Source organism: Chamaea fasciata, unplaced genomic scaffold, assembly GCF_029207755.1.
Source record: "Chamaea fasciata isolate MVZ Bird 193981 ecotype frontalis unplaced genomic scaffold, bChaFas1.0.hap1 SCAF_3, whole genome shotgun sequence".
Classification (NCBI taxonomy): domain Eukaryota; kingdom Metazoa; phylum Chordata; class Aves; order Passeriformes; family Sylviidae; genus Chamaea; species Chamaea fasciata.
Window position 1 is genome coordinate 82,140,501 of NW_027094088.1, and position 14,196 is coordinate 82,154,696.

General features: G+C 36.9%; 1 protein-coding gene across 1 annotated transcript in view; it reads right to left on the minus strand.

Annotated features, from left to right (window-relative positions):
- Positions 1-7,784: 7,784 nt before the first annotated feature.
- The window catches only part of MEI4 (meiotic double-stranded break formation protein 4), a 74,422-nt gene continuing 68,010 nt past the window's right edge, over positions 7,785-14,196 (minus strand). The window contains exon 5 of the mRNA XM_066180540.1: positions 7,785-8,217. Within this exon, the coding sequence (XP_066036637.1) occupies positions 7,966-8,217 (252 nt within the window). The 3' untranslated portion in view covers positions 7,785-7,965. The remainder of the gene's footprint in view (positions 8,218-14,196) is intronic.

The window sequence follows — 14,196 nt, forward strand, 5'->3', positions numbered from 1 at the left end:
TAATGTTTATCAACACTTTGTGGCACATTACCAAGACAACATGTAAAATGTTCTGATATTTCTCAGTCTGGAAATTAGTAAGATATTTTTTCACTTACAATTTCTCATCTTCCTTTAAAATGATGCTGGTGTGAATTCAGTCACTGAGCTTGAAAGTGGATTTGATAGTTTGGTTATGATAAGCCTTTTTCTTCAAAATATTTTTGAAAATAATCCATCCAGAAGAAATACATAAAGCTCCCCTAAAACTACAACGACTTCTTCATCGGTGTCATTTATAAGGCTTTTGTCTTTTCTGTTCTTTGGGACAAGAGTGCTATGGGAGCTTAGGATTTATGCTTCTGCATTTGTATTAATTCCTGCATCATGAGTGCATCTTGAAGCTAAAATTAATAAAGCAGGAACAGAAACAAAACACCCCACTCTAAGTTACCCTGAGTAAAGAATGTAAAATCTAACCCTTGGTTTTATCTATGTGCCTGCAGCCACCAAAACTGAGGTGAAAGATCTTGAGAAAATAAAATAGGTAAGAAGATCTTGGGATTGTTTAATTTTAAAGGTGATCACACAATTTCAGAATTTCTTCCTTCTCATTAACCGCCAAACAGGTACAGCTAGCTCTCACTATATGGGCTGTCTAACCAAGGCTGAAGATACAAGGCAGTAAGTTAGCAGTAAGTGTTAGCAATAAGGGTAGATGTGGTATTAGTGTGCAGCCTAGACACAGAACACAACAAAGCCTTTCAGCCATCAACATTTTCCCTTGTTAAAAATGAAACCCCTTAGTTTATTTCAAAATAGCCATAAGGGAACTTTGAGTGGAACAGGATCATTAACTTAGCAGTGAAATGATTTGAGTACAACCTGCCTCCAGTACCTTTTTCAACTTTACTAAAAACTAATGAGTGGAAAAACCAGAAAGTGTCAAAAATAATTCCAGTGAGATACATGACTAGCATGTATTTCTTTAACTTATTTGTTTCACTTACTGCCTTAAGTAGCTTTAATACTGCAGCACAAACAATGTTAAATAGATTTTTTTCTCATTTGGAGCAAAAACTAAAAATGCCAAACAGAGTCCTAAAGTTTCAGTCTATTTACTACTTACAGTTTGGGATGTCAACTTTGGTTTATATAATCATTAGGAAGAAGAAAGTGAAGTTGAGTATGCTGCTCAAGAGTATACATTAATGTCACACTGGTGTTTGCAACCATACCTTAGTGCAACAAGGAATCTGTAGTGGTATCCATGTGGAACAGGCTTCCTTCGTGCTTCTATTAGCTTCTAATATATGAGTAGACTTTTGACAGCTCAAATAGTACAATCTGTTTTCTGAATAGTAGAACAAATTGCTGCACTAAGACGCTACCAAAAAATCTATTACATTCTAATGGTGGTGGCCTAACATCTAAAGTGTTGCATAGTTTTTTAATAAAGTTTCTCTACTCAAAGAGCATTTTATATAAAAACAAAAAGAGAAAAACAAAATCTCCTTTGAAACAGTTAGCTTGTTTGCTTTATAAAGTGATAACTAACAAAAAAAATTAATATTGAATGGGACATTAGCAATCTGCATTCCCTACTTATGAGGTGTTCATTTTTTTTTTTTTTTGACAAAAACACATATGATAAATGTGCAAATGACTTTATTTAGGAAGTAGACTATGCTTAGTTTTATAATAAAGACCTGTAATGAATTACCCGCTAAGTGTCCAGATGCCTGCCCTGGTGATCCAAAAAAAGTAGTAAGCTACAAGATTAATTTTCCATTCTTCCTTTTTCTGGTTCAAAATATATTTCCTAATCTCTGGTTCAAAAGACAAAGCACAGAATACACAATTGCCAAAAGTAACAGTTTTCCAGAGGAAGACAGAATGAAGAGCTGTAAAGGTCAGAAATGACCCAGTATCTTCATCAGATGAAAAAAAGGTGTAATATAGAAGTGTGTTCACTGTCTTCTGGGTTGAAAACCCTTCTTGTTAATTCTTTATGTTAAAAAGATAATAAAAAATTAGGCTGACACAATCTTTTCTCACATTCAGCAGAAACAAAAAGCAAATGCTTCACTAAAGCAATGGAGCTCATTTATGTTACAAGAAAACCGATTAGGCACTGTATTTGCCTTGTACCTTTGCTTTCAATGTTTTATCTTCTTTCAGAACACAGTAGTCATTTACAGGAGTTTAAACTTCTGTTGTTTTCTCCAGAGATTTTACTTCATAATATTCCTCTGACTGTACAAACTCAGCTGAATACATCAGAGAGTACACTTACGAAATTCGAAGGTGTCATCATGCTGGGGTCAGGGGAGGTCAGCTACTCTGGAGGACAGAAATGAATTTCAGTCTCCACAGGCTGGAAAGAAAGTCGTCAAAGAACATAACTACATTCAGTAATTATAACTGCAGAAAAAAAAAAAATCCCTATGCTTTGACAGAAGAAAACCAGAAACAGCAGCGAACAGAAGAAAGCAAGAAATCACTGAGACATCTTGGAGGAGTAACCAGCATCACTGCTAAAATCTGTAGTGCAGTTTCTCCTGTGTGTGCCAAAGAAATTGTTAATGAATGCATCTGCGCTGCTTTTAAAACTGCATGTACTGAAGAGCTGAATTCTGTAAAGTGCCAGAATTAGCATAAGTCACATGAATCGCCGGAATTTATGAGAATAAGCAAAGAAAAAGACTTCCCCTTTAAACAGCCCCAAACAAGGATCTTGTCTTGGAAATATTTCTATTCCTGGGGGATGTTACTGGTTTGCAGAGAATGTTTCCTTAAGTATAATTTGAAAGATTATCTAAAACATGAACTCAAGCCTGGTAAGCAGGTGATATGCAAACAGTGCTCTTCTCAAGGATGAGCCACTCTTCAGTATAACTGTTTTAAGGGTGGGCACAACCCCTAAGAATTGATGAATTTGAAACCAGCAAGTTTAGTAGAAACCATACTGAAAGAATGACTTAATTAAAGCAAGGCTGTAAACCAACATTGTTTGTTCAATTAAAGAAGCAGGTGCAGACTAGAGTGAATTTACTTATATGCAAAATAGGAAAAACTAGAAGATAAAGAAGGTGAAACAATTTACATAAGGGAGAGCTGATTTAATAAAGGCCTAAGTGAAGCAGACCATCTGGATAAAGTTGCAGAAATTGTTGCAAATCGAGGCAATTAAGAACTGCACAACAGAAAAAGAAACCCCTTACTGGCATGTGACAGACAAGAAAAGCACAGTCTGGGAAAGCTAGAAGTATATTGCTATAGAAGCAAAAAAATCAATAAAACTTCTTTGAGTTCTAAAGGGAAACATACATACATGGACAGCTGCTCAGGGAATGAAAAAAAACAAAACAAACATCCTTTGCTTTTCCTGTATTTGTGCTTAGCATTATGAATAATTAAAAATACTTTAAAACTTGCCCTTCTTTTCATTATTAAACTGAAATAGAGTGAGATGCTAATGTCAGTGTAGTCCTCTGATTTTATCCGACTGCAGTTTTTAACTACTTCTCTCAAGCTGATCACCGAGACTTGCACTTCAGGAAGGACCAGTGAAAGTGTCCAGCCTGGGAAGAAGTCTCCTTTGCAGCAATACAGGTTGGGAGTGCCTGGCTGGAGAGCAGCTCTGCAGGCAAAGTCCTCGGGGGCCCTGGTGGGCAGTGAGCTGATTGTGAGCCTGCAGTGGCTATGGCAGTGATGAGTGCCAAGGGCATCCTGGGCTGTGCCAGCAGGAGCACAGTTAAGGGAAGGGATTACCTCCCTCTAATCAGCACCCGTTTATCTGCAGTAATACCACTGCCCATTTCGGATCCCCAGTAAAAAGATGCAGATAAACTGACGGGTATTCAGCACAGGGCTACTGAAACGCCTGGGGCTCGAGCATCTGTGTCACCAGGGGGATTAAGGGAGCCGGGCCTCATCAGCCTAGGAAAGAGATGGTTGCACCGGAGGGACCTAACAGCAGCCTCCAGAGTCTATGGGAAAGATATCAAGGGAACAGATCCAGGCTCTGGGTGGTGAAGAGCCTTAAGACACTGATCATAAATGAAGTAACTGTATACCAGTTCAGACTGTATGCAAGGAAACATTTTTTCACTATGAAGACAGTCAAGAGCAGATCCAGGCTCCGTCTTGGAGAGTTTTCAATACTTGACTGAATACTGAAATAGCAACAGACAACATTGATTTAACCAACATTGATTTGATCCCACAGCTAATGCTGATTGAAGCAAGAAGATTGACTAGAGACCTTGAGGTCTCCTCCAACTCAAATTTTTCTATGATCCTGTGAACATGAACTAACGTTGCACCACAGTGCAACTATATCAGACAGTAATGCACAGATAACTGAATGAAAAAAAAAATATCATGACAGGATTAAAATAAGGTACAACTTCATTTTCACTGTTACCAACAAGCAATAACTTGTAAAATCAATAAACAGATAACGAAAAGATTCCAAACTAAGTTTACAAAAAGATTCTGAGACAGTCCACTTGAAAATCCCACCCACTGCTGCTATTTAGCAGGAATGCAAAACTCTTCAGGGAACAGAACAGTCAATGGAGCAGCACTAGAATAAAAATTTATTTTCTTTGTTTCATAATTTTTCTATTTTAATAAAACAAGACAATCTACCACAAAACTCTTTCTAAAACAGATAGAGATAGCATGAAAGTCAGTCAGCCAGAAAGCTACGAATGTGGCAGAACAACAAATTATAAAACCATAAACTGCTATTATGCTACTAATAAATAATTGCTAATTCAACCATATAAATATATAATTTAACTGTGTGTGCTTATATATATATTTGCTTTTATAAGGCTGAACAAGTTGCATATGAGGAACAATAGCATTTTGCCAACATCTAAAGTACATGCATTTACATGAAAAGAGATGTGCAAGACAAAAGAAATATCTTTGAAGTGTTCATTTTAAAACTGTAAGGGTAAACCATGCAAAACACTCCAGAGAACAATGACAGGTCAGACCAAATTATTTTCAGTGTTTCCTATTTAAGTCTATGTGATGTTATGCTCAACACATCGGACCTTGAGATGGTTCTTTTGAGACATCCAATAGTCTACACTCAGCAAAGAGCACTTTCTCTGGATTTGGTATTCCTCCCTGGAGGCCAGACAGGTAAAACTTGGACATGGTCATACCCACTTAGTAAGTACTTGAAGACTTAGTTTAAACCTGCAGCAGGTTTCTTGCAACCTGGTTGCAAATCCTCCAGGGACTATCTCAGCCATCCTGGTAATTTCAAAACTAAAGACAGTGGTGTTTACTCAAATTACATCTAATAGTCATTGGATAAGAACAGAAATTGTCTGAAGAGCAGGGATTTAAACCTAGGATTCCCTACTCTAAAACATATAAGGTATCACAAATGCGGGGTTTAGTTTTCAGATTAAGACACCTAAATGCATGTTTGTGTTGGTGAGTTACACACCCAAGCTCATGACATCACCACTGTTTGGCTGTCAAAGCAGACACATTTAAGTGACAGTGCCACCTGACACCCTTCAGGGTATCAGAGGCATCTACATGGAGAAAATGTGACACAAGACTTGGAGAAGGTCTGCAGTCCTTTGGGGCAGCAGTTAGACACTGAGAACAAAACAGCTGGTTACTTTGCAAGTGTTTCACAGGTAGATGTCTGAGTCACATGGAGACATCTACACGTACAAGTCTACTTTTGTGCATTTTCTTAGTGAGAAATCTTTGAGAAGCAAGAGACAACGATCTAGTAAGTATTCTGATTGCAGGGGTTACTGCCCCCACTACTGAGGTGTTCATTAATGTAGTTCACTGCCCTATTTAGTTCTTCACTAAGCAGATAAAGAGACCCCAGCTGACCAGTTAACAGCACTTTTGCAGAGAGGCGAGTGTATGTGTAGATTGCTGCAATGGCATTGCAAGGGCAACTCTCACTCAACACTTTCAAAGCTGCACAACTGTTCCAAATCCCTGTCAGGGCATGAGTCCCATGTAGTTGTGTCATCTCTGGATACAAAACCTTGTCTTTCTGAAAAACAATATTTAAAAAATCATGTCTCCAAGTGAGCAGTTACTTCAAAATTCACCAAGGATGAATATATTTCCCAAAATATCCATTGCGTTTCCAGTGGCCTAGAGAACTTACTGGTGAAGAAGTGTTACGATCTGCAAAGAAGAAAATATGTGTCCCTTTTTGCCTGAGTTACTTTACTAACAACAAAAATACTTTTTGCCAATCGGTGAGCAACTATGGTGTGCGATCTAGGTTTGAAATTTTCTTTTGAACAACAGACTTGAAACAATACACATTTTGCCATTATACAGATGCCAGTATTCCTTCTGTGTTTTGTGTCTTTTGCTTACATACTATATTTGAATGAAGCTTTTTTAAAAAAATTAAAATGACAATAATTATATCAATTAGATAATTGTTCATTTTGTTTATTCCTTTCCTTTTTGTTTTTGCAATCATGCTTTCAGTGCTGTGGAGGAAGAAGGAAGAACTGATCCTCCACCACAATGAAACAAACAAGTAAAGCAGCAACAAAAAGGGCACCAAAGTTCCTGAGTGGCTACCAAACTTACACACTGATTTATTTTCTTTCGTTTGGATAAATGTATCTCATCTTCTCTTGTGAATAGTCAGGAATGCTTGCTTTGCAAATCAAACATTTCTGTTGGAAGAAAGTTAGCTAGATGAAAGCATTATACAAATGTTACCATATGACATATCAAATGAAAGTTTAAGAAACAGAACAACGGCCAGGATCTTAACTAAGAAACACTCTACGAGGAGCCAATTCACCACCAAAGTAACACGCTTTCTAAATATCAATGTATTTTACATATGTATAAAGCAAAGGTTTATTAAAAAATAAATGCATTCAAATTAATAAGATAGTGGTGTTTCAGAGAATTTTCCTGACATAAAAATTGAAGGGGAAGGACAAGGACTAATGCTCAGATTGTTTTGCATTTATAGTGAACGTACACTACTAGGAGACATAATAAACTAAAATGTTTTTTATCTAATAGAAAAAAGAGCAATTTTTCATCATAGCTATCCTTTAGATTTATCAAAGACTATGGTTCAGTTAAAATATTGTTGAGCTCACACTTTAAAGACCTTTTAAGATAATTTCTGTTAAAATATGTTACTTATTACTATGAATATAATACCACCACACAGAAAAAAACCCCCACAAAAACCATTAAATATCAGATAATACCTAAGTATACCAAAGGGGATTTTATCAATTTTCATTAATTTTGAACAGAAAGCTTTAAAGCAACTATTAAATGAGTTACACTTCAGATTAGATCTCTCAAATCATTACTCAACTCAGAGTGAATCAGGCCTATTGCATCTAAACTTGTGCATACACAAGTAAAGCCAGGCAGGATACAATGAACGTAAGAAAGTCGTGAAACTGAGCACCAGATTTTATTTTGCTCAAGTAATCACTCATTTGATTACCAGTAACGAAGTCTGTCCTGTAAAAATTTGTACTGATATGTTACCAAGTTTAAAACAAACATTTCTATTTCAGCCAACCAGACACTGTCACTGAATCACGGAGAAGCTATACAACTCTTAAAGGACGGGCACTAGTCTCCTAACTTGGAAGCTCTACACATGGATTATGACTGTACTTTAAAATTCATAGTGCTTATTTTAAACAGCACCCAAACCAACTTTCTTTGTTCCATTTTCACTGTGTGCACAAACACCAACACACTGTTTTCTATTATAAGAAACAGCATTTATTGAAAATGGCACCTGGATTATTACATTTTCTCTATATTCAGAATTGGAAATAAATTGCATTATCTCTGAAACTGCTGTATGGAATAGTAGCTTAAAGTAAATGTTTTCCAATAAGGATAATATCCCTTTTTGGCTCAAAAATTTTCCAATGCACACCCACAACAAATGCACAGTTAAAAAATAGGCTGCTTGTTTTAATCAATTTGCATTTGACCTGAGTTCAAAAGAACACTCACTCTCCACAAATATAAAGAAAACAAAGGGAATTCATCTGAGAGATGAAGAATAATTTGATCAAGATTCTTCAGAAATTTGATTTTTTCTTCTCCTCCATAGTCTGAACTTGAAATGTTACTTTCTTCTGTCTCATTTTGAAGAAGCTGTTCCAGAATCATGCACAAAAAAAAGCCATTCTCATACTGGGTGATGTCATACACAGACTGGACCTGGGAATAAAGAAAAATCAGTACATAAGTAGAGTGTGAAAACATTTCTGCAGCCTGACTTCTCAGATGACAGTTTAAGGAATACTGTTAAAATTTGCATTATTATTTATATAATCAGGACATCTAAACAGTCAGTATGATTACTTCTAAAAAATGTTTTCCTATTCGTGGTAACAGTCAAAACAACTAACACTGCATCACACCACCGAGTGTGATGAAAAGTCAACAAAATCTCCTCTTCATGAGAGAGTTTGCTTTACCTAATTATCCACAGGCTGTGACATACCATAGTGATGTATAGAAAAACAACTACAGTAACAGCTTTGTTTGGTTTGGGCATATAAATAGAATTGGTGGATTTCTGTTTTCTGAGAAATAAAATAACAAGCAAAAAATAATTTTTTACTCCTAAATATAGACACTCATCTATTCAAGTGATGCATCCAGAAAGCAAATAAAAAGTCAAATTCTCAATCTCTATAGAAAAGGCACAAGCCAGTTCTGAGCAACTTAAAGTGGAGTATTCAGCTTGTCAAATAAGGTAGAACAAGGACACTGAACAAAGTAAAAAAAAATTATAAGTCTTACAGCTTTATCCAATATAAATTTACCTATCCTGTTAGAAACTGGAATTTTACACAGAAGCTTTCTGTACATAGGAAATAACTGGTAAGGTACAAACTTAAACCCTGGAGAATTGTCTCTTTGGAATGAAATTCTGTGTCCTTAGCAGCAAAATCTACCAATAATATCAGATGTTCTTCTGAAAAAGGCTGTAATTACAGTAGGTAGATGATCAGAACTGAAAGGCAAAATCATAGCAGCTAGAAAACTAATTATATATTTTAGAAAATGGACCAAGAGCTCTAGCAAATTTAAAAACCTATTTAGACCTGTGGTACAAAGCCAGATGGGTCAAGGCTTCAACATGGGTCTACGAAAACACATCAAATAATTTTACTCAGTCTAGATTACATACTGTAAGACTTCCCAAAGAAATTTATTATACAATCACTGGTTTTACAAAAAATGAAAAGTATTTTTGATTCCACTAGAATCTAAGAAAAAGACAGCACTTTACCTTCTCCAGATAAAACTGAGGAAGATATTGACCCAGAGATTGACCCCTTTGCTTTCTGAGATAGTAGTTATTAAACGTAAAATCTGTCTTGAAGCACCCTGTGGTAACGGTTTTCAGGTAGCCTCCCACCTCAGAGACAAAATTAAGACACCATAGCCATCCTATTGCAAAGCCTCAATGTAGTAAAAGAATTTTGCTGAGCTTTCTAGAAATCTTGAAAATCAGGTTTGTTACTACAACATATTATCCCTAGCCTTGCATACTCCTATTCTGTCGCTCTGGAACCTGGTGAGAAAGATGTATGGTTTAGAAGCTGCTACCAAGAATTCAGTATTGACATTCTTATCAGAAGAGACAGGAAAAAATGAAAAAGTATTACATTATTTAATAAAAGCATATTAAGTATTTGCATATTTCTAAAGTTCAGTTAAATCTAACTGCCTAATTTGGGAAAATCTCCTTCCTTGGGAAGATCAGAGGTAATAAGACAGTCTGTTTCTTCAAATATCAAACATCCAACTCTAGGACAATCACACCTACACACTGATTCTTTTGACTGCTAACTAATAGTGGGGAGCTAGATATATTTGCTTTGCTCATTAGACTAAATCACAGCTTTCAAAATTGTGAAAGTAAGCTTTGTTAGTGATTTACTGAATTTCAAGGAAATAGATGATTCTAAAGCCCTACAAAGTCTGCTCCTAAGACTTTCAGTGCAGGGATCATCCAACCAAACAGAGGCATCAACAAGCTGAGATAGTTATCCCTTGCCCCTGATTCAGCTGATGCAGGGGAAGCAAGGGGTGGCACAGAGTTGTGTGAATGTAGATGTCCCCTGCCATTTCACAAGCCTCAGGGTAGCAGCTGTAAGCCAGGAGGAGAACCTTAGGTGTACTGTTAGATGTCTGAGTAGCTCCCAGGGTCTTTCAGCATGTAATTCATCCCACTCTAAACTAGAACCACAGATATACCATGTTCTGGAACACTTCACAGTGATAAAGACTATACTCAGAAAAAAAATGACAACGTAGAAACATAAGTGGAAGTTCTATGCTCTTAGTTCCTATAATTTATTAGTAAATTTGCGGATGACATGAAGTTGGGAGCGTGTGTTGACCGCTTGGAAGATAGGACGGCTCTGCAGAGAGACCTGGAACAGTTGGATTGATGGGTAGAGTCCAACAAAATGAAGTTTAATGAGTCCAAGTGTTGAGTCCTGCACTTTGGCCACAATAACCCCCTGCAATGTTATAGTCTGGGGACGGTGTGGCTGGACAGTGTTCAGGAGGAAAGGGACCTGGGGGTTTGGTCAGCAGCTGGCTGAACATGAGCCAACAGTGTGCCCAGGTGGCCAAGAGGATCAATGGCATCGTGGCCTGGATCACGAATGGTGTGGCCAGCAGGAGCAGGAAGGTCATTCTTCCCCTGTACTCAGCACTGGTGAGGCCACACCTTGAGTGCTGTGTCCAGTTCTGGGCCCTCAGTTTCGGAAGGATGTTGAGATGCTTGGACGTGTCCAGAGGAGGGCAACAAAGCTGATAAAGGGCTTGGAAAACAAGCCATATGACGAATGACTGAGGGAGCTGGGGTTGTTTAGCCTGGAGAAAAGGAGACTCAGAGGTGACCTTATCACTCTCTACAACTTCCTGAGGGGTGGTTGTAGACAGCTGGGTGTTGGTCTCTTTCACCAGGCAGCAACTGACAGAACGAGAGGACACAGTCTCAAGCTGCATCAAGGGAAGTATAGGTTGGATATTAGAAAGAAGTTTTTCACTGAAAGAGTGATTATATACTGGAATAGTCTGCCCGGGAAGGTGGTGGAGTCACCGTCCCTGGATGTGTTAAAAAGAGACTGGATGTGGCACTTGATGCCATGATCTAGTTGAGGTGTTAGGGCTGGGTTGGACTCGATGATCTTGAAGGTCTCTTCCAACCTACACATTCTGTGATTCTGTGATTCTGTGATTCTGTGATTCTGTGATTCTTTAATTTGTAAATTAGATGTACAGCATTACAAGCAAAAAACCCTTTCTTTGACTCTCAAGTGTTGGCCTTAAAAATTCACTCCTTTTACATGAGTAATCAATATAAAATGTTTTAGAAAGGCAAATTATGTCACTTCACTTACTCCTGTAACCTCAGGCTCTTCCACGCAGTTAATTGTGTTACTTTCAGTGGGTCTTAAAAGGTGCAACTAATTGCAGCTTAGTAAACTATCTGATTATGGATAACAGAATCCACAAGTTAACTAATTAGCTTCTTCTACAAATACTATTGCATTAAAGCAAAATTGCTTCAATCACACAGAACTGACATTGAAAAGAAAGGTTAAGTATGATGGCAAGGAGAAGTATTTTTTGAGAGAATTATTTTTCTGGAGACAAATGCACTTTGAATTATTGCATTATATAACTGGGGGGGGGGGGTGGAAATCAGTCTAGAACATTTTCTGGCTCAAGGCTTATTATTAACCTTTCCAATCCATTTATTAATCTGAATAAAATGTATCTCTGTTTCTTTTGGTAGATGTCTTCTGTAGCACTGATTGATGCAATTACTACCGATATAAATTTATGCCACATAATTGGTAAAGGGATGCCTTTATTGTTCCCTAATGGTGCAGACTCAGATAAAAGGCCTATTAATCTTGCCCACCAATGTGTGTGAGTGGGTAACTGCATGTGTACACACCAGAAAGTTCATAGGGTGTGTCTATAAAGCAAGACTCATATATATATATATATATATATATATATATATATATATATACACATGTTGCTATTCCAGAATACATCAATAACAACTTTAATAACTTTAACACTAACTCTGTCTTCAGAATCAATTTTAAGGTAATCACTCTTACAAAACAGACAGGTAAGCAATACAGATTTTGGACACAATACTTTATGCGATCAGTCCTCATCAATTTTGCCTCACCAAGTACTTGGAAATGTGTTTTGTAGCAGTAATAGGCATTTTTCATGCACCTTAGTTTTTAATTTAACTTTTGAAACTATTTTCTTATTATGATTTCTCAATACAAATAAACTTTTTAAAGTTAAATAATTTAAAAAATATTATTTATATAAAATTGAGCTTTACATAAGATGAAACAAGAGTTACAGGGATCTCCTAGCTGGATCTGATGATCTGCTAATCAGAATTAATTGTATTTACATCACCAAGTTCAGAATGCAAGAAGTGTCAAAATGTTTGGTTGAAATTAATTCTTCAACCTTCTCCCACATTACATGCTGACCACCTGGAAATGGACACATATTAACTACATAATTTGAAAGCAGGGAAGAAGTTCTCCTACCTGTCTCCATTACAATGCTATCACAGTAAGCACTAATATGTTAAAAGAAACTTCTGTGTTCCAGGTCCCTGGCCTGGAACTTACGCTTCCTTGCAAAACAATAGATCAAGTGGCCCCAGATAAAATTCCAAGCTGCTGCTGTCTTACTGAACAGATTTGGAGTCTTGGCAAACAGATTAAGAAACAGATTCCTAATTATTGTACTTAGAATATTTTTGTTTTCTTGTCTTAATGGTTTATGCACATTTGCATCATTTATTCAAATGCCATTAGTAACAGCAATATAAAACAAGAGAAGAAATTGAAGGAATTCTCTACAATTCTTAAGCCATGTCACCAGCCACAAGTCATATTTCCAGTGATGCAGTTTGTTGAGCCTGGAATTACCATATGCAGAAGGCTGATGATACTTTCTGAGTAGAGGCAAGTAAGTTTTATTCCTTTTACATCTCAAAGGATGTACAGAACAGAGACAATATTTTACTACTGCAAACAAAAATTAGATGAAAGAGAGTATGTTCATGGCAACTACTTCCATGCAGCTCAGATGCTTGTGTAGAATTGTCAGCAACACCTGTATGTTCTCTGGAATATAGGAGGAATAAAACTAACTTGGGAAAACTTCTTTCTTTGGTTTAAATCAGAAGATTTAAATACTGTAACTTCTGACAAAATGAAAACAATTAAAATTAATTTCAAAGCACCGTTATGTTTGATTAGAGACAAAAAGCTTCCCTCCTTTTCCACCTCTATAATTTAGTTAACATCTGTTTAGGCTTTTTAAGTCCCATGGCAATATCAAGTTTAAATATATGTTTCAACAAGTAACTCTACACAACAAAATGCTACATAAAACACTGACATACCAATACAAACTTTAATCAGACTGGAAAGATGAGTGTTTATTCAGGAAGTCATAAAATTGACACTTCTAGATAGTTATTTCAGCAGAAAGGTATTCTGCCCAGATCTCCCCAGTCCATCATATTCTTATAGTTTTGCTTCTTTTAATTTTTTTCTTGCAAGTTTTGCCTCTTCCATTTCTTGGCAAACCTCTACTATTCAGCAGCGATATAACTTTCCATGCTAGCAAAATGTATTTCCTATGTTTCAAGAAATTCTAAGTAAAATTTCACTGAAACATCAAGTGTTAAAAGGTAGTGTTTCTCCTCTTTTACATGAGTATTTTTAGAGAAGCAGAAGGAGTAGACCAAAATACACAACAAGAGCTGCTACAGCTCGGCTGGTTTTGCCTTCCAGTGGAAGTAGAGGCAGCAGGAATTGCAGCAGCATCAGCTCCTAGGCTGTGACTACTTAGGGAGCACGATGGATAGAACAGAACCAAATCTGCCATCGAGCCATTTCCAGATAAAATCCCTCACGGCCTGTCCCCTCCTCAGGCAAGAAAATGTAGTCAAAGCTTCTAGGTAGGAGGTAGAAACAAAGAGCATCCATTTCTCTTGATATAGCCTATACCAACAAACACCATCTCAGCAAGAAGCCCCAGTGCCCCCTTGCTTCCTTGCTGGTGGGCTACTACAGGCAATATAGACTGAATTCCGGGCAAGAAAATTAAAAT